The 21,523-nt window shown below is 36.2% G+C and overlaps 1 protein-coding gene across 4 annotated transcripts in view; it reads left to right on the top strand.

Annotated features, from left to right (window-relative positions):
- TEX9 (testis expressed 9) overlaps positions 1-21,523 on the top strand; it is a 41,291-nt gene that overhangs the window by 970 nt on the left and 18,798 nt on the right. For 3 of the 4 annotated variants that reach the window (XM_067003887.1, XM_048060217.2, XM_048060218.2), the window contains exons 2-11: positions 22-107; positions 1,088-1,151; positions 2,654-2,724; positions 6,312-6,357; positions 7,383-7,468; positions 8,931-9,109; positions 12,161-12,243; positions 14,609-14,782; positions 17,734-17,868; positions 18,381-18,515. In XM_067003887.1, coding sequence (XP_066859988.1) covers positions 1,149-1,151; positions 2,654-2,724; positions 6,312-6,357; positions 7,383-7,468; positions 8,931-9,109; positions 12,161-12,243; positions 14,609-14,782; positions 17,734-17,868; positions 18,381-18,515 — 912 coding nt within the window. In that variant the 5' untranslated portion in view covers positions 22-107; positions 1,088-1,148. Of the gene's footprint in view, positions 1-21; positions 108-450; positions 588-1,087; positions 1,152-2,653; positions 2,725-6,311; positions 6,358-7,382; positions 7,469-8,930; positions 9,110-12,160; positions 12,244-14,608; positions 14,783-17,733; positions 17,869-18,380; positions 18,516-21,523 lie in introns of those variants that run through there. The other variant, XM_067003888.1, reaches the window with a different exon arrangement.

Raw genomic sequence — 21,523 nt, 5'->3', positions numbered from 1 at the left:
CCTGACTCATTTTCGCTGCAGGTGCGGAGAGCGCCCGGAGGCCCCTCGCCGCCCGCTGGGAGCAGCGTGGTGAGCGGCGACCTGCTGGCCAAGGAGGCGGAGTACAAGTAAGGAGGCGGGGGGGCGGCGGTCTCTCAGCACCTCACCGTCACCCAGCTCGCTCACGTAGCGGGGCCTGCAGTTAATCCCCAGCATCGGAATCTCTCAACCACTTTCACCAAACGCACGGATGAGAGTACTAAAAGTGGGGTTGGAACTTTTTTTTTTTTTCCTGCTGCAGTGCAGCTTTCCTACCGCCGTTTTGCACAGGAACATCAGGGTTGGCTGTGTGTTGCACTAGGCCTTAATTCAGCCATGGACATTAGATTTTTCTGCTTAAAATAATAATAAAAAAGATATTACTTTTAAGTTAGGAAGATCTAAGTGCTTAAGACTGTTTTAAAAAAGGCTTGAAGGTTCTGAAGCTTAAGAGAGACACAACGATCCTGAAAGGCAGCCCTAATTACAGACCAGAAAGCACCTTGCTGCCCTGGTGTAAAAGCACTCACACGCCTTCCTGTCAGTTCCCAGCTCCTTTAAGTGGTGAGGTGTGTGGTGATCCAGTGTCCCGTTACACTACGTGAAAAGCCATAAAGTGACACGTGCAAAAACACGAACATATTTTAATCTAAGTATATGTATGGTGATACCTTTTAATTATATATTTATTTAATTGTATGTGACTTCTTACCCAGCCCCTGCTGCTAAGTACACTTAAGATAAGCATTATAAATAAAAACAAAAGTGTTGAGGAATTAAAGACGTAAATGTGTATTAAGCAATGACATAACAGAAAATAAGGGGCTCCCTTTCCCTCTCAGAATCATAGTCTAAACCTTACTGTTCAATATGTATATGGTGTTTTATTATAGATTTGATAGAAACCCAGGAAACTGTTGAATCAATTCGAATAATACCCTGAAGTATATTCGGTAGTTCATTTGTAGGAGTTATTAACATTTCGTTTAATTAAGACGGTTACTGTCATAATTACATTTATGTCTCAAATCTTTCAGAGAGTCATTGACAAGCATTTGTACTCTTTCAGGCGACTGAATGCAGAATTAGAAGCAAAAACAGAAAAGCTTGTGCGTCAGGCTGAAGAAGTAATGGTGAGTAGGCTATGCAGACTTATATAATTTAGCCTTGGTTCACATGCACACAGGGTCAAGTTTCAGAAGAAATTATTTAGACCATGACAACTAAAGGGATTTTGGTTTCAAATTCAGTCTAAACTTTACTTCGTATTTTATTTTCCTTCAAAATTGTGAACGTCTACTAAAGACACATGCAGGAATAACTTTTGTATAAGTTCATCAGGTGGGTAGATGTTCACACATGCACAGAGCACTTGCGCAGATTTATACATAAAAACATTTTACGATGTTTAAGTAAAGTCTCTGCGGATGTTTCCATGTCTTAAATAAAATGCTATTTTAGTATTTGAAAACCAGATAGTTCTGCAATAATCCTAGTGAAATAAGATCTACGTTGTTCAAGCTGAAAGAAATATAAAGAATAACAAATAGAAAATATGTAGTTAGTTAAAAGGAAGCTTTCTTAAAACAGAAAATTCTTCTGTTTGTTAGTAGTATCTTTTAAAATTGTTTTGGCTGTGTACCAATTTTTATATTAAAATTGGGCAAATTATGAAAAAGAGAGGGGGGTGGTCTGGTTTATACCCAAAACAGTTTAGAGAAGGTGCTCTGAAAATTAGAAATATTTATTATAATGTTGCACTTCAGAAAAGGCCTAGAACCCAAATTCTTAAATATTCTGGAAAGATGCATGTAGTTTGTCTACTGTTGAAACTTCATTTTTGTGTCCTGTGAAAACATGCTCTCCTCTTGAGTTCTGATAAGCTGAGGCTAACTGCTTGGCATTTGAGCAGAAGCAGGTGAAACATCCAAAACAGCATCTAGTTTCTTCCCTTTAGAAAAACAGCAACAACAAAACCACTTTTTTCCCCTCCTCTAAATGCAGCAGTAGATCAGATATTCTTGGGACACTTAATATACCACATAGCACTGCTCGATTGCATAGATATAACAACAAAAGAAAAACAAGTCTAAGTTTAAAAAAGAAAAACTAAACAGGACAACTGCATTTAGTTTTTGGTTATGTTTTCTAACTGTAACTTAGAAACATAAGCTATCTGAACATTCAGTGTTAGATAGACTAAATTGTTTTCTTAAGTACATAAAGCATATTAGTGTCCAAATTATGGTTGTATTGCGTAAAATAAAACAGATTTATTTTTAAGGGTTACTCTGAAATAAAAAAAAAATGAAAATTTGTTTCACCTGCTCTGCATTTGCTTTTCCATTTCAGGAAAAAAAAAATGAGAAAGGGTAACAGCATCTCAGATGATAAGTTGGGCAAATGTTTTATGGTAAAAAGGCAGTAATTACATGTTGTGGAACAGAAATAAATGCTTGGGGATATCAGTGGTATTTTAATTTCTAGCTATCTTTTCCTATGTTTGAAAAAATGTTTTCTATGGTAGACTAAAGTTTCCCTTTTTTCCATAGACTATAGTTGTGATCTGTGATTTAAGAATATATAATTTATCTTTAATGGTTTATATTGTCCTATTTTCTTTTTTTAAATAAAGAAAAGCCAACAGGAGACACTATCTAGACCAATTTCAGTACAAACTCAGTTACGTGAAGATGATGGACAGAGGTACGTGCTTTACAATTGTTGTGTATAATTCATGGGGAATCTTTGGCTCTGATGTGCACACCTTGACTTGCCCAATTCGTGCTCCAGTTTTGTCGTATTTTTGCAGTATACTGTATTAGTGGAGTCTGGATTTTATGCTATTTGAAATAACTGATACTAAACAACTATTTGTTGTGTTTTTAAGGAAGTCTTAGTTTTGCTGAAATACTCTATTTAGGAGGCTAAGTAGCTCTGACATCGGTAAAACTGGGAGCAAAAGTAGCAGTTTTCTTTACAATACAAAACGGTAGACATTGAGCAGTAGATATTTTGTAACCAGCTCAGCTGATAAAACAAAGAAATGCTGGTTCTATTCGTTCTAATTTAACTTGGCTTAAATGCTTGTGGGACATGAAGTGTGTGATTTAAAAAAAAAAAAAAACAAAAAACGAAGATAGACAAACCTTCAGCTGCCACCCTCTGGTATTTGGATATCATTGCACTTCTGAAGCCAACATACCTTTGGTCTGTATGAATTGGGCACAGTTGGGGGTTTTGGCCTATATGTTCAAATTTGTTACCTCTAGACTGGATACCTGACAATATTTACTTAGATGTTCAGGGGCGTTATTATTGACTCAGTTGTTCAAGGGATTGTATATTGATAACACACAAAGTGGGTGGATTTGAGATACTCTAATACGCAGTTTAATGAAAGATCTGAGCTGGCAGATTCCTAAAAAGATATAAGGGTCAGACTACAAGCTGTTTCAAATGTTAAGCTGCAGTTGGGAAATGGTTTTGAAGTAGTATATATGAAAGTCTTCTAGAGGTGATCAAGTAATTACTTTTGTGCAAAGTAAAAGTGAAAAAAAAAGTTTTCTATGACCATAAAAAAGCTTTTCAGTACACAAAAAAAGTATAACTACAATTCTGTGATGGAAGCCTGGCTACACCAGCAAAAAACTTCACTGCTATAATTACGATTATTCCTGAGCCATTTTGAGGCTGTGTGTGTCAGTTGTGGAGGTGAGGAAGAAAACAAAAAACACACGTATTATCAGTATAGCTGTGCTTTGCAAATTTACTCTAGATCTTTCTTTAGTTTCGTGTTCTGCTGGATGGATTTTGACTACTTGACAGAAGATTTTTAGGAACTTCAAACCAGAGTTCAGTTATAGGGCTGTTGAACAAGGTAATGTGATCAGAGGAATCAGCCTTACAAACAGAGTTAACAGCTATGATTGTATGCATTTGAAATAAATGGAAGTGCTGAAATAATTAGGAAAATGTTGGCAATTAGCACATCAGAGTAGCAGCTAATCTACCAATTACGTACGTAAATTAATAGGTCTTAAAAACAACCACAGTCTGTGTTCTAGTAAACATTTATGTAAGAGAAGAATTGAAATCCCATGCTGTAGTGGAAAAAAAATAGAAATGTGTGCTAGGAATTGAGCACGCTGATTATCCATGAGTGAACATTGAGGCCATTCAATTAGATTAGCTCCAAGTATTTAATATATTTTTTTCCAAAATCATGCAAGCAAATATGCCACAAATCTAAAGGAAGCACTTAAGATAATTTTGAAACCAGTTTCATTGTTCGCTTTATGGAGGATGAACGCTAAAGCAACTGGAAAGAGGGGGAAACATTGAAGCAAAGAAGGAAATAGAATCAGAAAAAAAAGACAGGTTAAGTGCAAAAAAAATAGTAAGAAACGTTAAAAAGAAAAGGCAAAAATATTTAGGCTGCTCTCTAAGTCAGCATGTATTTTAAAATAAGTGACTCAGGATTTTATAGCTTAATATTTGCAGAGAAACTCGAATAAAATGGAGACAAAGCCGCTCCAGTGACCCTGCATTGAAATCAGCTTTTGTTTACACTTTCACTCTTCAGCGCATTGCCAGGCTCATGGCGCTGGGATCTGTATGCGCATGGGCAGGCATGCTATACGCTTGGAATAGGATTAGCAAACACAAAGGGTTTGCTCATGCACCTCGTATTTACATGCTGAGACGGAATTGTTAAACATTATCTTCTGTTTCAGTGTCACCGCAATCTTCTGGCTATTTACTTGTATACCTTTTCAGGTTTTAAACATTAATTTCACTTACCAACTATAGAACTATATTACGAGTTCTTAAAAATGCATTGTCATATGTGTGCAAAAAGAAAAAAAAAGTTAAATGACTTTGAGGAATTCAGTGAACAATGAGGTTTTTGTTTTACATTTTTGTCTTGTGAAGGCAGCCATGAGGCAGTAGAAGTGGTAGGATCAAATTAGTCTATGGATGGAAAGAAGAATATTGTTTTCTTCAGCATCAAGTGCTGGATTTTCATATTTTTCAGAATAATATGCAACTTATTTCTGTGGCAGAAAATCCTCACCTTCTGCACGCTCCTGAAACTAGCCAATAGGAGGGAAGCATGAGGAAAATAGGGTAAACAGACAAAAACTAATCATCTTATTCTTGAAGTCTGTTGCCAACTGCACAGATGATTTTTTTGATTAGTCTGGAGCTTTGTGCAGATAATTCTTGCTGACGAATGTTGGGTGTCTAAGATTTTTAAAGACAAGCTGTAAATATTTGCTCAAATCTGCTGAGCCAAATCATTGAGGTGACTTGATGTGCCTAGATTTTAAATTTTGTTACATATATTTTTATTTATCTTTTTATAAGCTTGCATGTTAATTGAATAGCTAGAAGTTGTAAAAGGTGGTTAAAAAGTCATCTTTCAGTACATTAATACAGATCTACAGAACTCAGATTCTAAAAATAAATTATATGTATGACAAGAAACTTGGAAGTTTATGGTGTGCTAATACTTTCATCTTGCTTCCAAGAGATTTTAAAATATCATTTAACCTGAAGTTTAGTTGCTAAGAAGTATGGTTTCCAGCCAAATAAGCAGATAAGAAAGCTGCTCTTTCATTCCTGGTTTTTATCGGTAAAATGGATACAGTATTTGTAATATGCATTTCAGACAAAATTCTGAGGCTTTTTTTTTGTCTAAATTGCTCCCATTTCTTATTCACTTGACAGTCCCTGTCAATTGACTTAACAACAGTCAATCTAAGCATACCATAGCACTCTCTCCTAGGATGTAGAGGATACTGGTTTATATCATCATTTTCTTCGCTTTAATTCAGAGGCTTGAATGTCAGGTAAGTGTAAGAGTCACTGAACTGTTGGTGATCGTTGGTAATGGTTTGTCAGTCCAGCTGTTGAAGCTGTTAACGCTCCACATGCTGGCAAAGTACTCCCTCGTGCAGGGAATCATGGATCAAATAACCCGGTGTTTGCTGCAGTCACCTGAACGGCAAGAGATGAGATTCAGATTGCAGTACATAAATAAACTGTTACGTTGGAGACCATATTAGAATAAATGTCTTAGGCTCACCAGGTGATTTATGTAGCAAATGAGACAGAATGGAATGACAGAATGTGAGTGAACTGATGATTGAACTTGGTATATGTTCCTATATATTGCTGATTGTAGATATATAAAACATTACTTTCCTGATTCAGATGGTAGTGGATTTTTATCCTAAAATGTTTTTTTATACGCATTCAGTGAATTTTATTTTTTTTTGTTCCTGCAGAGATCCACTCTTCGAAGTTTCATGTCTTAAACACTCACATACCAAGGTATCAATGTCAAAATTATCCTGGTTAATTTCTCTTCCACGTATTAGTTCAGTTTTTGAGATTGTGCAACACAGGGGACTTACATGGGTGGGAAGCCTAAGAAAAATGATGTTCAAACCTGAGTGCTACAGGGACAGGTGGACCAGCATTTCCAGTATTTTTTTTCCACAGTGCCACTTGTAGCTAGGTGGACTTCTACCACATTTAATTTCTTTAAGTTTCTCTTCCGTAAAGCTTACCTGTCACTTCATAGAAGTGTTCAATGCTTTGAACATCAATTTAACAATTTTAAGTGCAAAATATTAGAACATAATTCATTTCTTTCTTGCTCAGTATAGTATTAAAGGCAGTGCTGCAGTCTTCTAGTTGTACTAATAAACTAGTAGTCAAAATAACTTAATAAAGCAAGGAAAATATAATGTAAAAAGGGGATTGAGATTAGGAACTAACTGTAAAAACTCAAAAGCCTCCAGTTTACATTGAGTCTTTTAGGAGATGAGCTAAAGTTTCCAAAACATTGTTTTCAATCATTTATCAGAATACAGTAGAGAAGACTAATTTTGGAAGATTATTTGCTTGGATGAAAGTAAGAAAATATTGTTAATATTTTTTTTTTCTACAGGGAATTTATAAGATTAAAATAACACTTCTAAAAAAACATTTTTGAAAGCACGATAAGCATCGTTCAAAGAAATGCAGTCTGTTGACAAATAGTATCTCAATAATATTTGAAAGCCCTGCTTATGCATTAATTTATTATGAGTATCTCTGAAAGAGGTCCCACAAGCAAGTAACTATTGGATGTGTTATAATTTGGGCATATGGACATAAAACATACAAGATAAGCACTAGTACAAATAAAGCTGAAGAGATTTGGTGCTCTCCTGAGATTCTGAGGCTTTGGAAATCATTCAAATTCAAGGATACTTTCCTGTATGAAAAAGGAGGGGAAAACAAACAAAAACATACTAGCAAGTAGTAATTTCTAACTGATAAAAGTCACTGCTTTCTGGAAAATTTTGTAGCCACTAAACAAGAAGAAATGTGTTTCTGTGCCCATGGCTCAGAATAGACCATATTCTGGAAGTAAGGGGAAAAGAACAACTTCAAGGTATAGTATGTATCTCTTTTTTTTTGCTTATAACAAAATATTTTAATTGCTGTTTTTGTCTTGCAGGTTATTTTTATTCGTATATGCTGCTGTGTATAGATTTATCACACAAAGGCACCAAACTATTTCCTCTGTAGTCATCTCCACCTTGTAGCTGTCTCTGTTTACTTGCATGGAGCACCTGAAATCATTCCCAAACAGCTGATTATGACAAACTGTTGCTTTCTGCTCAAGCACTTCTCAAGGCTAACAGTTAAGCTGTTAACTCCTTCAGCGAAAGGATGCCTAATGAGCACGCCTGTGGGAGATAGGTCTGGGGCAACTGGAGAGAGCACACTTTGGTGCTGCAGGCTGATTTGTGATCAGACACATGATGCTATCTAGGGTCTTTGTTATTTTTGTGAATCTTGAGCTTACAGGACAAGAGAGTTGGTAAGCTCTCAGGGGCTTTCACCAAGTGCTGAAAAGCTTCAGCTCTGTAGACAGCAAATTTGAGGTCATATAACCAAAAATTCAAGGTCTGGACAAAAGAAGAGTAGAAAAGTCATGGCAGAAATCTTGGGGGCGAATGAAAGCTGTTACAAGGGAAAATACAGACTTAGAGAAGATAGCAAAATAGGATGAAACCTGTCTGCAAGATTGCACAACATTAAATTAGCACAGGCCAGAATTATCTTCTAGGATTTAGAAGTCACTTGTGGATCATTTGTACCTCTTTGGCTCAGGTGAGGCTGTCATGATGGCACCATCTCATGAGATTTAGAGACTGAGCTGTGCAGGTAGAGAACCTTTAAGATGAACGCAAAGTTGTGGGAGAAGTGAACTGGCATGAGTTTTGAGGCTGCAGTGGAATAAGGATACATTTGAGTAAGAGTTAGGAGCTTCAGATGATGTGGGAGCTAATGTCATTGTTTTATAAAAGAAAGCTGAGGAGATAGCCTTTGTAGCAGCTGTGTCATGTATGTTGCATTCATCAATGTCGTTAAAGGCTCTGGTATGCAACTATAAGGATTAACAAAGTTTCCTACCCAGGCATAATGATATATAAGTTGTGGCAGTAAGGTGGGAATGTAGGTAGAGAGAACGAAGTTGGAGAAGTTAACAGCGTGGGGAAGATATAGTCAAATTTAAGGCTGAAGATAGTAGTTTAGTCCAAAAGAACGTTCTTCTGTTTCTTTCTTTTACCCTGATTTAGTTTTGAAATTGTCAGATGAGAAAAACACCACACTAAAAGCTTAGCAGAAAGTGGTATTGTTTCTCTGCCCCCCTATGGTATAATACATGAACTGATGTAATTATGTGGAATACGATAAAGGTATTTTACATAATGAAAATGGCAAGTTGCCATTGATGCATTTTAGTGTGAAAGAAAGCAACAAAGTTGTTTTAGGTATAGCAAATACTATATTTTTATATTTTTTTTATTTATAAATTTAACATCTAGGGCTTTTTTTTTTTTTAGTACAGAAATAAGAAATCTGGAAGCACAAAATGCTGGTCATGTTGCAGTACTGGAGGATTGCATAGATTTTTCTTTAGCAAAAACAGTAAGTGAAATTGAAGGAAAACTAGACAAAGGATGCTTGCCGGATTGTCTAGATGATGACATTATTCCAAACATTGGAAATGAAATCGGAGCAGGTAGGTTTCTTCATATGGTTGCATACTTTATTCTTACTTCCTGACTGTTAGTAATGGTTTCTCCGGGGGGGGGGGGGAGAAAACTAGACATTATAGGGAAAGTTCTAAAGTCCTTAATTTTTATTATGGTAAAACAAAAAGAAGGTTTGTCTTCTCATACAGTCCTAAAGAAAAATGAGATCACATAGGAATAATCATGGGGAAAAAGTGATTTATTTTTTTTTATCCTCATCTCCTCCTTTCTGAGTTGACATTTGAATGTTTACATATGTTGATTTGTGGCTACAACTTGATTCATTTCACTCAGGAAATGAAAATACATGATGCTATGATGCTAAACTTGTGTTTCCAAAAAGATGAACTTCAGTCCTTCGCACAGATTGTGGTGCTTGTTTGTCCTAGAAATAGAGTAGGAAAGGGGAATTGCAGCATTTACTTTAGCCAATGAAGCTAAAGGCATGTTGCACATTTATCTTCTTGGCTCTAGTGTGATAAAAGCAGGCTTATGTAGTTTCTTATAATGCTAAAGTAAGCATGAAGTCAGAGATTCACTGCAGTAGTAAAAAAAAAAAAAAAAAAAAAAGAATATATATAAAAAATCGAAAACAAAAACCCCTTCATGTAATCTAATAGCTGGGTATCAACAAGCATGCCAACACAAATAGCTTGATTTCTAACCCCATGTAATTCTGTGCAAGTCTTACTTTAATAAGTCTCCCAAAAGAGATCCTCAAAGCTTTCTTTTAAACAGTTCTTATTCCTGAGGTAAAAAGAAATTGCTTTGGATTGCATTGAAAGCTTACACCATGTAAATTCAAGGTAACTCAAGGAGAATTGTTACTGGTGTCTAATAATCAGGGCCTGTAGACCAAGAGCATGTACTTGAGCATTGAGGATTGTTTCTTTTACTTCAATGATGAAGCGAAATGAAAACACTCTGGATTGATTTTTTTGCCCCTGAAGGTTGTCATTGCTTATTTAGAATACCCTGATACATCTTAGACAATGTTAATGAGGTTTACTGTTGTGTGTTCTTAATGACGCAGAGCTGCCGAAGACAGAAGGGATGTTGTCTAGAAGTCTATGGGCTAATAACTCAGTAAAAGAGGAGACAGAAATTACAGAAACAACCAATTTCTGCAGGCTGTGGTGTAGTCCTAGAGTGATCTATTGTGAGCTTACGTTGTTGAATATACAGAAAAATAATCTGTAAAAAAGATGAATCATAGCATGTAAAGAACTTGTGTATGAAACAATGATTTTAGGATAGTGAGAACTGACATGGAAATCCTGCTGGAGAAGCTCACGCTACTGAGTGAGGTGATAGAAAGGAAGTTTATATTGGGCATTAAAGAGCACAATATAATACTGATTGAAGATACATTAAAGTATACCTACTTCTCAATGGGACTTAAGTGTAGTTATTAGTAATTAAGACAACTCCAGAAGCATAAACTGATTGTTTGTTCACAGTGGAAACAACCAAGCGTGTGTTAAAAATGGATAAGAAGATAACAGAAAACAAGATACTGTACTGGTATCGTTGTGCACTATATAGCTGATGCTATCCCATCTGCAGTATGACACATGGTTTTACACACCCCATCTCAGAACCAGAATGCAGAGCTAGGAAGGACACAGGACTGAGTATATAGTAACAATCACAAGCATAGAACAGCTTGAATTTGAATCTTCAATGTGAAAACAAAATGTTTGAGGGAATTATAAAAAATTCTGTAATGGAATCGCTAATGGTGAATGGAAAGCTGACTTTCTGCAATAGAAATGCTAGGCAATGCCACATTAAAATGAATTTAAAGCAAGCTAAACAAAGTGCTTTTTCTGCATCATACATAGTTAAATTAGTTAACCCATTACCATAGGACATCGTGAATACCAAAATGTAGTATGTCTTAAGAAGAAAAAGAGTAATATAGAAGTATGTGAAAGAGAATTCAACTTGATGGCTTCAGTGCGGTCTCCAGCTCAGGAAATGCATAGCTACTAGTTACCAGAAGCTATTGAGTTTGTAATGAAAGGGAAAAAGTCAGTTAGTATTTTATTTTCCTATGGTGTTCTCCTAAATCCTACTTATTACTGGCATCTGCAGATTTACAACTTAAGCTGCAATAAACCATTGATAAGGGAGGGTGGGTGAAACAAAGAATTCCTGTTACAGCAAATCAGTAAATGTAGCCATCTGTGCGTTTACTTTCAGCTCCAGGTACTCCTCCTCCAATTTATTCTTTTTCCCTTGTACCTATTGTGAATAACGGTAATTCCTATGTTGTTCGCTTGATCCTCATATTGTTACCACGCTTCATGCGTGTGGAAGTTCAGAGGGAGTTCTTGTGAATGATCTGGGGAAGAGTGAGCAATGGGGATTAGAAGAACACATTCTTTTCACATTTGGCTTGCTTTTTCATTATGGTAGTGTATTTCTTAGCTGTCCAAGAGCAATAAAGTACTGCCTTTGTAAAAAATAAAAGTAATAAAATAAAAAAAAAATAGGTTCGATTTTAAACTACTAATTGAATATTGTTAGCAGTGTTCTTAAAGTACACTAGTGTGTAGGAGGGGTATTAATCTATTAGGAGGGTTTTGGAGTCTACATGTAATTCCTTGTTGTCAGCAGCATGAAATTGCTTTGGGTGTAACTACACAAATTACAGCTACAGATTGATTGCAACGTAGACATGCCCTACAATGTAGTTTCCTTGATTTCAAACTCAAAACATGCTGTAACGTATAGTATGACAAAAGCTTCCAGTAATTTTCTATTTTGAGAAGAGACTCTTGCAGTTTAAAGATGCTGTGTTCAGTTATTAAAAAGAAAAATCTATCTAAAGCTACTCTAAGAATGAGAAACTTGCAACATTTGTCTATAAACCTTACTTTTAACTTGCCTGTTTCTCTTAATAAACTGTCAATATTGTGTGTTTTTAAAAACAAGATGATGAAACTGAATTGTTCTTATGTTGGTCTTGCCTCTTCTCTGCATTGAGTCATGAGTACTTGTGGATATTAAATAATTAATTTTTATGTTCACAGAAGCTCAAATCAGGTTTCTTAAGGCCAAGCTACGTGTTATGCAGGAAGAGCTGGACAGCTTAGTGAGCGAATGCAGGAAAAAGGTAAGATCTGAGTTTTCTTATCTGTAGAAATAGAGTACATCCCCCTTTTACAAATAATCAGAATAGAATCCCTTCACCTTTATTTAGGCTTTCTATTGTTTTTCGTTTTTTTCTCTTCAGTTAGTAAAGAACTAAGGTTCTATTAAAAAAAAAAAAAGAATCAAGAATAGTAATTTCTGTATAAACATGATCTTAAACTATAAGCTTTTAAAGCATACTTCATGAAAAAGAATTTGAGACAGGAATGAATGATAGGTACTGAAGATGTGCCCCAGCTGTAGGGACACTGTGGTGCTGCAGTGTCCTATGCATCACTGTGGGGAAGGAGAACACTATCAGCGTGAGGAGGAGTCAAAATACAGATCCGTGATATACAGAGGGAAGATGAGTGGTGCCCAGAGATAGAGATATGCCCCTTCCATAGAAGGAGAGGGATGGAATGAGAAGTCAATTAAGTTTGTGAAATTTAGTCAGGTGCGGTACTCTGGGGGTCCTTGGTAGAAAAAAAATGTGCAAACAGCTCAGCTGTGATCCACTTTAAGTGGAATATTGTAATCAAAACGGAAATCAGGCTTCCCCATTCTCAGGACGCCATTCTTACTTGCTGTGAAGGACTGCATTTGGGACTACGTATTTAGTGAATCAGGTTATGAATGTAAGGAAGGGGGGGACTGTACTGATATCTTTCTGCTACAGCGTACTACAAAAGAGTTTTTTTGATCTACACGGTCTGCCAATATACTTTCAGGTGATGCTCAGAACACCTCTAGAAATGTAAAAGCCGAAATAGTTTGTCTGTCTGCCAGAGGGATTGCCTCTTTTTCATGCGTTTGGAACCAAGCAAGGATTTTGAACTAACTTTCCATTTTTTTACAATTACATTATTGTTGACTGTGGTCTCTTAACTTCAGAATGTTTTTTCTCCATTTTCCCCAGGCCCAAATTTGATGATGACATTCAGAACATATGACAAACCACCCATGTTTTTTCTCTCAAGGTTTTGATTGAGAGTTAAGAAGCAGGACGATATTAAAAATTGTTTTGGAGATAGGTACCTAGAGAAAATCTGTAGAAGGAATTAGATTTTGATATTTTATATGTGTACTTGATACCGTATTTAATATTTATCAATGTGGTTACTTCTGCATTTCTGTATATCTATGCTGTGATCAGAAGAAGGCCGTAACATCAGATTTTCAAGACACTTTCACTTTCAGATTAAATATCATTTTGTCAGTAGCTATAGAACGTCATCATTCCATGACAAAAATACTATGGAGTTCAGTTACTCTAGCAGATGACAGGAGAAAACCTCGTACCTACTTCTGCTTCCATACTACTCTGTATGAAGTTTCTGTGGTGTGAAAATAACTTTATTACATTCTAAAGGCCCCAGGAAGAACATACTTGCAAAGCCTCGAGACAGACTGTGAGTTTTGCTTCAATTCACAGTACAATTATTATAAGGAAATCTGTTTTAAATATAAAGAATGGGAATATCTGAGGTGCATGTGGTCACCGAACACTCAGAATAAAGCAGCCATTTCCCATGTGAGAAGCATGTATTCTTGGGGGCTGGGAGGGTAGGAGAGACTTTTTTTTTAATAGAAACTCCACTTTCTGTGCATGCCTTATGTTTTTGATAAAGAAATGAAGGGCATAATGTAGTTCTGAAATAACCTACATTTGTATTCACTTAGTGTTTAAAAGGTTATGAATTTAAAATGCCTTTAAGTTATAAGGCTTAATGTGGGATATAATTGCCAGTAGGTCATGAAGCTAGTACAGGATTCACTTTATGTTGACAGAAACTTGGATTTGAATACTTGATGTATCCTGGAACATTAGCTTGCTTTTAAGTCAAAACCAGGTAATCCTTTAAAACATAAAGGATTGATTATCAGTAATTAGATGATCTTTTTACTAGATTTTTTCCTAATTGTGTGCATTTAGCTGTTCTCACAAAAATGTCATGAAATATCTATGTGCCATTGTTATTCATAAAATTCCATAACATTCTGATGGTTCTCACAGCCTTTGAGTTACAGGAAATTACATGTTTTACATATTACTACAAGACAGTCCCAACTTAAAGACTGCAGAAAATTAGATGAGCAGAAAAATATTTTTTTGAAGTACTGCTCTGGTAAATTGATCTGTTGTTTCTTTAGTTTGTCTCCAAAGTGTTGTGAAATCTATCATCATCTAAACATTTTAAAATAACATCATTTAAAAAATGATTATCCTTATATCTACAATATATATACTTGTAGTTTTATTTACAAAATATTACTATCACAATATTCTACTGCTTCCTTGCAACATTTTAATTTTGGTTTTGTTTTTGCTGATTGCTGTCAAACAGGATGATGAAAATCAGAGTTTAAAATCTCGGCTTAAGGATACTGAGGAAGAAAAGACTAGACTGCAACGAACAATCAGCATGCAACAGTCTCAGAATGAAAAGTACAAAATGTTGTCACAAGAAGCAAACAAAAAAAGTGAAGGATTACAACAAGAGGTCATTGCACTAGGAAAGGTATTGCAAATATTAGTCTCATTTATCTCGTGAAAGGGAAAAAAAACATCAAATCACCCTCTTCAGTCTAGTTTTACTAATTTGTATCCAACGATCTCATTAGCATTTCAATCTCTAAGTCTTAGAAAATGTATTTTAATATGGTCTAATCACTTTGTAGAAAGAAGAAATGACATTTTGTTAATTGTTTTTCTTCTGTTTCTACTATCATATATTCTATATTTTAAAATTAAATTGTGTGAAAGATCTGCAGGAGACAAAACCACCTTCTCAGAAACTGCTGTCAAAGCCATAAAGAAATCTTGAAAATACAGGGAAATTGTATTTTTCTGGTTTTAATTGTAGTTGTTGTAGTTGTTAAAAAAAGCTGCAGCTCATTTTAGTATCCTCTGCTAGGTAGAGGAAAGGATGTCACTTTGTTCTTCGAAATGGACTATTTGAAAATCAGCCATTCCAATCTGGATGTATCAAAATTAACCTGGCTCCTACTGCAGGCCGCATATGCAAAATTGTATACGTGCCTAGTTACAGCAGATGGCCTGTATACCCAGCTTTGTTTGTTTGGAACTTAATCGAAGAGCAGCATGTGTTTTTCTTTAATTACTGAGAGCTAGAGAGGTTGACATCAAAATGCTGTACTACATATAGTATTGTATAATGTATGTAATATAACCAGGAGAATGTTACACTCAGGAATGTGGGGAAAGCAGAACGCAACCTTTAGCTTAACAAAGCCTCATTATACCTCCATTATATTGTACTATGCAACTGTATAGGTGTTCTTTCATCTTAGTGTTATGAAGTTCTGGCATTTTAAAACTAAAATGTACTAAGTTTGTGTGTAGTTCCTGCACAGATACTTGGAGGTTGTGAGTTCACTTAAGTACATACCTTGACTGTTGATTCTGTCAGGAAAATGTATGTTGGTTCTTGCATATTCGCAATTAGAAAATTTATCCCACCGTTTAAGATACATCCATTGCAATTAAAATTTTATTCACATCTGCTGTACAGCTACCATATCCAAAATATGGTCTCTTTCCTCCATTATCTTTGCTTTGAATTTACCAACCACACTTTGGTTATTCCTAATAGGTTGGGTTTTCTAGAAGTTGTCTAGGTTACTTATCAGACACAGTCATGACAAATGGTGATAGTGCTTTAAAGTACTGAGAAGGCAAAAAAAACCCACAATTTTGTTTATTTTTTAAAGTCTCTTCAGTATCCTTAGCAAACAAAAATCTTAACATGTTTACAAAGGTGTTCACTTCTCTCTATATCCCAGTGTTGTAACTGTGCATGTTATGCGACACCCAGCTGGTAGTTGTCTGAACTGCTTCTGTTATGACATAAGTAATAGAAGACCAAGTTGTGATATGTGTTATGCCAAGTTTGCTTAGATTCTCAGCAATTTATACAAGTTCATTAATCTCCCAGTTGCTCTTTTGTATGTACCTAGGCAAAGAGTTTCACCAAGTTTTCACAATTTACCTGAAACATGGTATCTAATTTGTTATTTCTACATTTCATTCTTCTGCTCTCTGGTCTCACTGACTCTTATCTTCTTCTAACCATCTGCCCCCGTCTAGGTGATCTAATAAGCACTATCACCATTTTCTGTTTGCTGCCTAGTTAGAAGAATAATATTTCCTTTATGTTCTCTCCCCCTTGTTAATTCACATTAGTTATAATGTTACATAAAGTTCAGGGAAACACCAAACTTTTGCTCTTAATCCTTTGAAGACTTTATGCAGGGATTTTACAGCTTGCCTTGAAGAAAGTCTTAATGTTAAACATTTTCTCTCAAGTGTTTTTTGGGGGATGGGGGTAGCAACAAAATAAAAAATGTTGAAGCAACGTCTTTGCCAGCTGCTGGGGTGGTACATTCACCAATACCATTTTGAAGAATTAGTGAGATGCAGCTTGCTCTCCTCTTTTCATCCATGTTGGAGAAGATTTCCAGCTTCCCAGAAAGACCTAGTCCAGTCATAATTTACCATTTTTTTTTTTCTGGGTATACTTGTCAATTAGATGTTTACCTGGGTACGATATAAGCATACTAAAGTGTATTTCTTGGATAACTGATGGCTACTTAAAGTAACCACCACAACAGCTTGTGTGGAATTGAGGAAATGGAACAACTGCTCAGAACAAGAGTGCCTAAGGGTAAAGGGTTAAAAATAAGACGTTCCCCCAACCTCAGTTTGTTTAAAATAATCTTTCTGTACCCAAAATTTGATATTTCTTTTTCACAAATGACAAGATGTGCTCTTTCTGCCAGAATTGTTTATTTCTTCTACTTTGTCTTTTATCTGTATTCTCTGATCTTCAATCTCATTACTCTGTTTCTCAGCTTGGTCTCTTTTTCTTATTTCCCCACTTTACAGCACTATGAAATACTCTCATCAGAGATAAGAGGGAACTGTTTTGATTGTTGCCATAAACACTGGATGAACTATTTTCTGCTAGATGAAATAGTTACTACCCTGAGGCATCAGGGTAGGCTGTTTTAACTTCTAGTTTGTAATTACATGTGATAAGCTGTGAGAAAAAGAGGTAAAGAAGCAGTTGCGAATACTAGCCACCGTTCTAAAGTCTGCCACAGATTGAACATGGCAGCACTTTTCCCCCATTTTTTTAGACTGGGCATACCAGTGGTCTCCTGTATCAATCCTGTGGTCTTACATGATCAGCTCCACAATACTCTAAGAGAATGCTAAAAGAGAGCTTAGAAAGACTTTTCAAGATTTAAAAATCTCCTTTTCTAGATTTAAATGGAGGAGGGAAAAAGGGGATAACACTGGTATTAAGGGTCTTTGATTCTATTCACAGGCCACAGAAGTCCGCTAAGTTCTCAGGGATGAGCCTTGCTGCAAATGTCTTGGTTGTATGGTATTCATTACAATACCATGATTCATAACGTTTGTTTTTAACCTTTTCTTCCTATATAGGAACTAGAGAATTTAAAGCATGTACAAAAGCAGGCTGCAACCAGGCAGAGTGCAACAGAGGTTCGCTTAAATAGGGCCTTGGAAGAAGCAGAGAGATATAAAGTGGAGCTGCATAAACTGAAGCAAAGTAACAAGGTACAGTGCTTCAGAAGAAAGTTTCAATTTGTGATTACTTAATATTGCTGGAATGAGACAAATCAGCTTTGAAAGTACGGCGTCCTTTATAGACTATCCCAGAAGTAACTAACAGCAAGTCATCAAGGGACTTGATAACTTATCTGTGATGATACTGCTGGAGGAAGAAATGCCTAGAAGAAAATTATAGCCTCTCATTTTTTTGCCTTTTTTTTTGATAATAAATGTACCTAGAAAGGGGGGGGGGGAAGTACACATACACAACTAATACATACACAGGCAAACCACATTATTAATTTATCTTGTATTATTTATTCAGTGGAGCCAGCAAATGTTATTTTTTAAGTTTTTATTTCCTTAAGTTTTAGTGAGGGAATATTTTGATGCATCCATTCTCTTTTCTGAAATGTTATTTGTGGCTACTGTTTGTCACTTGTTACGTTATGCCAAGTTTCTCTGGTTAAAGCTTCACTTGAATGAATAATCCATTTCTCATTTTCTTCCCATGGTAGGATGTAGTTAACCAAGAACTCAAAGCAACTGAAGAATTAAAAACAGAAAACAAGAAACTGCAGAAAGAAAAAGGAGAGCTAATTGCAGGTTTCAAAAAGCAGCTCAAGTTAATTGATATTTTAAAGAGACAAAAGGTAAGGACACAAGTACTGTTGTATTTCAGATAACTCTTACCTGAATTTGTCTGTTGTCAAGTTATGTACTCACATAAACTAGAGCCCCAAGACCAGGAAGTTGGAATACAAAGGAACAGCAGCTTTTATTAGCACATGTTGCTAACATTTTTCTTTAAAGTAAAAGCTGGTCATCTTTTGCATTGACTCCATTCCTTATTTGGAACGTATCCTGTTATGGTAAAAGATTACTACTGACGAGCTTTGAGACAAAGAATATCTGTTTGTTCAAGAATAAATATTGTTCAGGTTGTAACATCAGCTCCGTGCAGGGCTGTGTCAATAGAATCCATTTTAGCATGTGAGGTTTTTTTGTTTTTTCCTCCAGCATATTACTTGCATATCATTAGCTGTAATATAGCGCCCTCCCAGGATTAAGGCATTACATTTCAGACTCACATTCTTCCTGGATTCTCTAAGTGCATCCTTTGCAACTAATAATGCTTCTTTGTACACGTGTACAAATCTGCCCAAGTGCAGATCTCCCTGTGTGTCAGGAAAAAAAAAGGGAGTGGGTGAGGGGAAGAGTATTTAGCCTAGGTGTGAATTTAGTAGAGCGAAGGATGGGAGTTGATCTACATCCTTCTGTAACTCCTGGAATATAATGCATTCTTGGAGTCACAATGACATGTACATGGCCATATGGGTTTCCTATCTACGTGGCACTTGCACCTAGCCTTATTTTGAAAGTCATTTGTATATTCATTTAATATCTCCTTCACTTCCTCTCTGAGGGCATAGAAAGAAGAACAGGGGCTACTGGTTTCAGGTTTTTTTAGTATGTGAAGCTGAAATTGAATATAGAGTAGGTAGTAGAATACTTGCTGAAAATTCATGTTGAATGGAATCACTGTTGAAGACTGTTCCTGAAACACTTTGAAAAATGTATTTACCCCCTCTGCAGTGTCCAAATACATTTTCAGCATATACCTATCAAATGAGCTTTCATGGAACAAATTGAAAGAACCTGTATGATTTCATGAAAGCAAATTACAGTGAAAGGAAGATATATTAAGAGATGTTGCCCAAATCAGAAAGTCTTTCCCCTTACTGTCAATGCATTTAGGTCTCAGAGTTCTGAGACACTTCTCCCTTAAAGGACTTGCATTAGGTTCACATGCTGTTACTTGTATCAGTTTTCCTTCTGATGTTGCATGGAAGGTTTGCAGAGCTATGCACTTCAGAATTGTCTAGATAACTTCTTAACTTGGTAGAGTGGTTCACTCCTGCTCACTGCTGAATCTTTATCAATCCAAGTAACTGCACAGCGTAGTAGAAAGAAAAGTATCAGTGATAGAGTTAAGGCTCTGCTTTTTGCACTCAAACCACAGCTGTCAGCTAAAGAAAGCAAGTAGTGGTGACTTGTTGAGCAGAAGCATCTTAGAAGGGCTAGCCTTTACGATAAGAAAATAGAACATTTGCCCTTCAGAGTGCTGCAGTGATCACCAGACACTTTGTACACACTCATGAAGTTGTTGAGCCTCCAAAGAGAAAGAACAGCCCTGTATGAAGTGGCAACTTCATAAAACAAAATGCACATACTTATCCTAAGAATGGAGAACTGCAGTGTGGAAATACACCCTTGAATTTGGAATACATCTCCAACACAGGACAAAGGAGGACAGAGTTGGAATAAGTACAACTGGGGCTGCTCATGTACTTCCAGTAGAAGAGTTTTTCTGGCAGTAAAAGAATCGAGAGGAAATCTTGGGAATTCATCTAACAGAAATACTACTAGCTTAGCCTTGTCTGGCCTTTCTAGCTCTTTAATGTTATTTTGAGAATGACAACAACAAAATGTAGCATTCACTCAAAAGATAATGTACATGAGCTAGCTCATTGTCCTCTGGAACGTGAATCCACTGAAATGCATGTTCAGGGACGGTGTTTCTGTTTGAGCCAGAAACATAGTGTCAGATAAACCATACATTTTTAAAAAATAGTTTAAAATGCTTAAGAAACAAAACTTAATACAGTTTTTAAAAATATGAATACCATAACAGAACTGCAGATAGTAGAGAAAGCCACTTATCTTCTGTTATTAGAAACGTTATATACTCACAGAAAAAGGATGTTGTTAGTTGTTGGCCTTTCAGAACAGACAACAGGTAGAAAAACCTGAAAGAAAATGGTGCTAACACTGCCTTTTATACCTGGCAGCAGAAGGAGCTGGGAAGTGCACTAATGCTCTCATGAGGCCAATATACATAGTCACCAGAAGACCTTCAGGTTGATTTTACATCAACCTGTTGTTGAATTAATGAGGAAAACCTAGTTTGGGTCATTTGTGTAGTATTTACTTACAGGGAGATGCACAAAGCATCTGTACAAAGATGTACATCATGTGCATCATGTACAAAGATGTACAAAAGGTACAGCTATTCTGGAGGTGACGCTATGCTACGATACGCTGCTACTACATGAAGAAAAATAAAGGAAAAAAATTAGTAGGATGAGTTGCAGCTGGCAGCAAGTAGGTGTTGGTGTCCAAATTGGACTCTGTAGACCATTCTCTGCTTGCCTTGAAAGAGGGAAACTCATAGAAAATCCTAGTTTTAAAAAGGAATTAGGGAAGTTTGGGTTTTACAGAACTGGAGGGTGTTACACTATCAGTGGGAATTGCTTAGGCTTCTTTGTTGTTTGGAACTGACAATGTGTCTGTATAGAGAGAAAAAGTCAGATACCTTGTAGACCAGACCTGTTTCCTGTTCTTTAAAACATAGCCATGCTATTATAAAATTGCATTCTGAATAAGAGCTCCTTAGATGGGACATGGTCTTTGCCACTTGAAATGCTGGTAAGTAATGAGAGGATATTGCAGTGTGGGGATGAGGACATATAGCATATTTGTGCTATATGCTGTGACGGCAGCTGCAACCCAGTGAGCTTGCAGGGCTTCCTGGCTGCTGCGTCTGATTGGTAGCTCTGTGTAAATGTGCTGGCCATTTAGTACGTGTTTTCTCCGCAGT

Source organism: Anser cygnoides, chromosome 11 (genome assembly GCF_040182565.1).
Source record: "Anser cygnoides isolate HZ-2024a breed goose chromosome 11, Taihu_goose_T2T_genome, whole genome shotgun sequence".
Taxonomy (NCBI): domain Eukaryota; kingdom Metazoa; phylum Chordata; class Aves; order Anseriformes; family Anatidae; genus Anser; species Anser cygnoides.
This window is presented reverse-complemented; position numbering and strand designations above follow the sequence as displayed.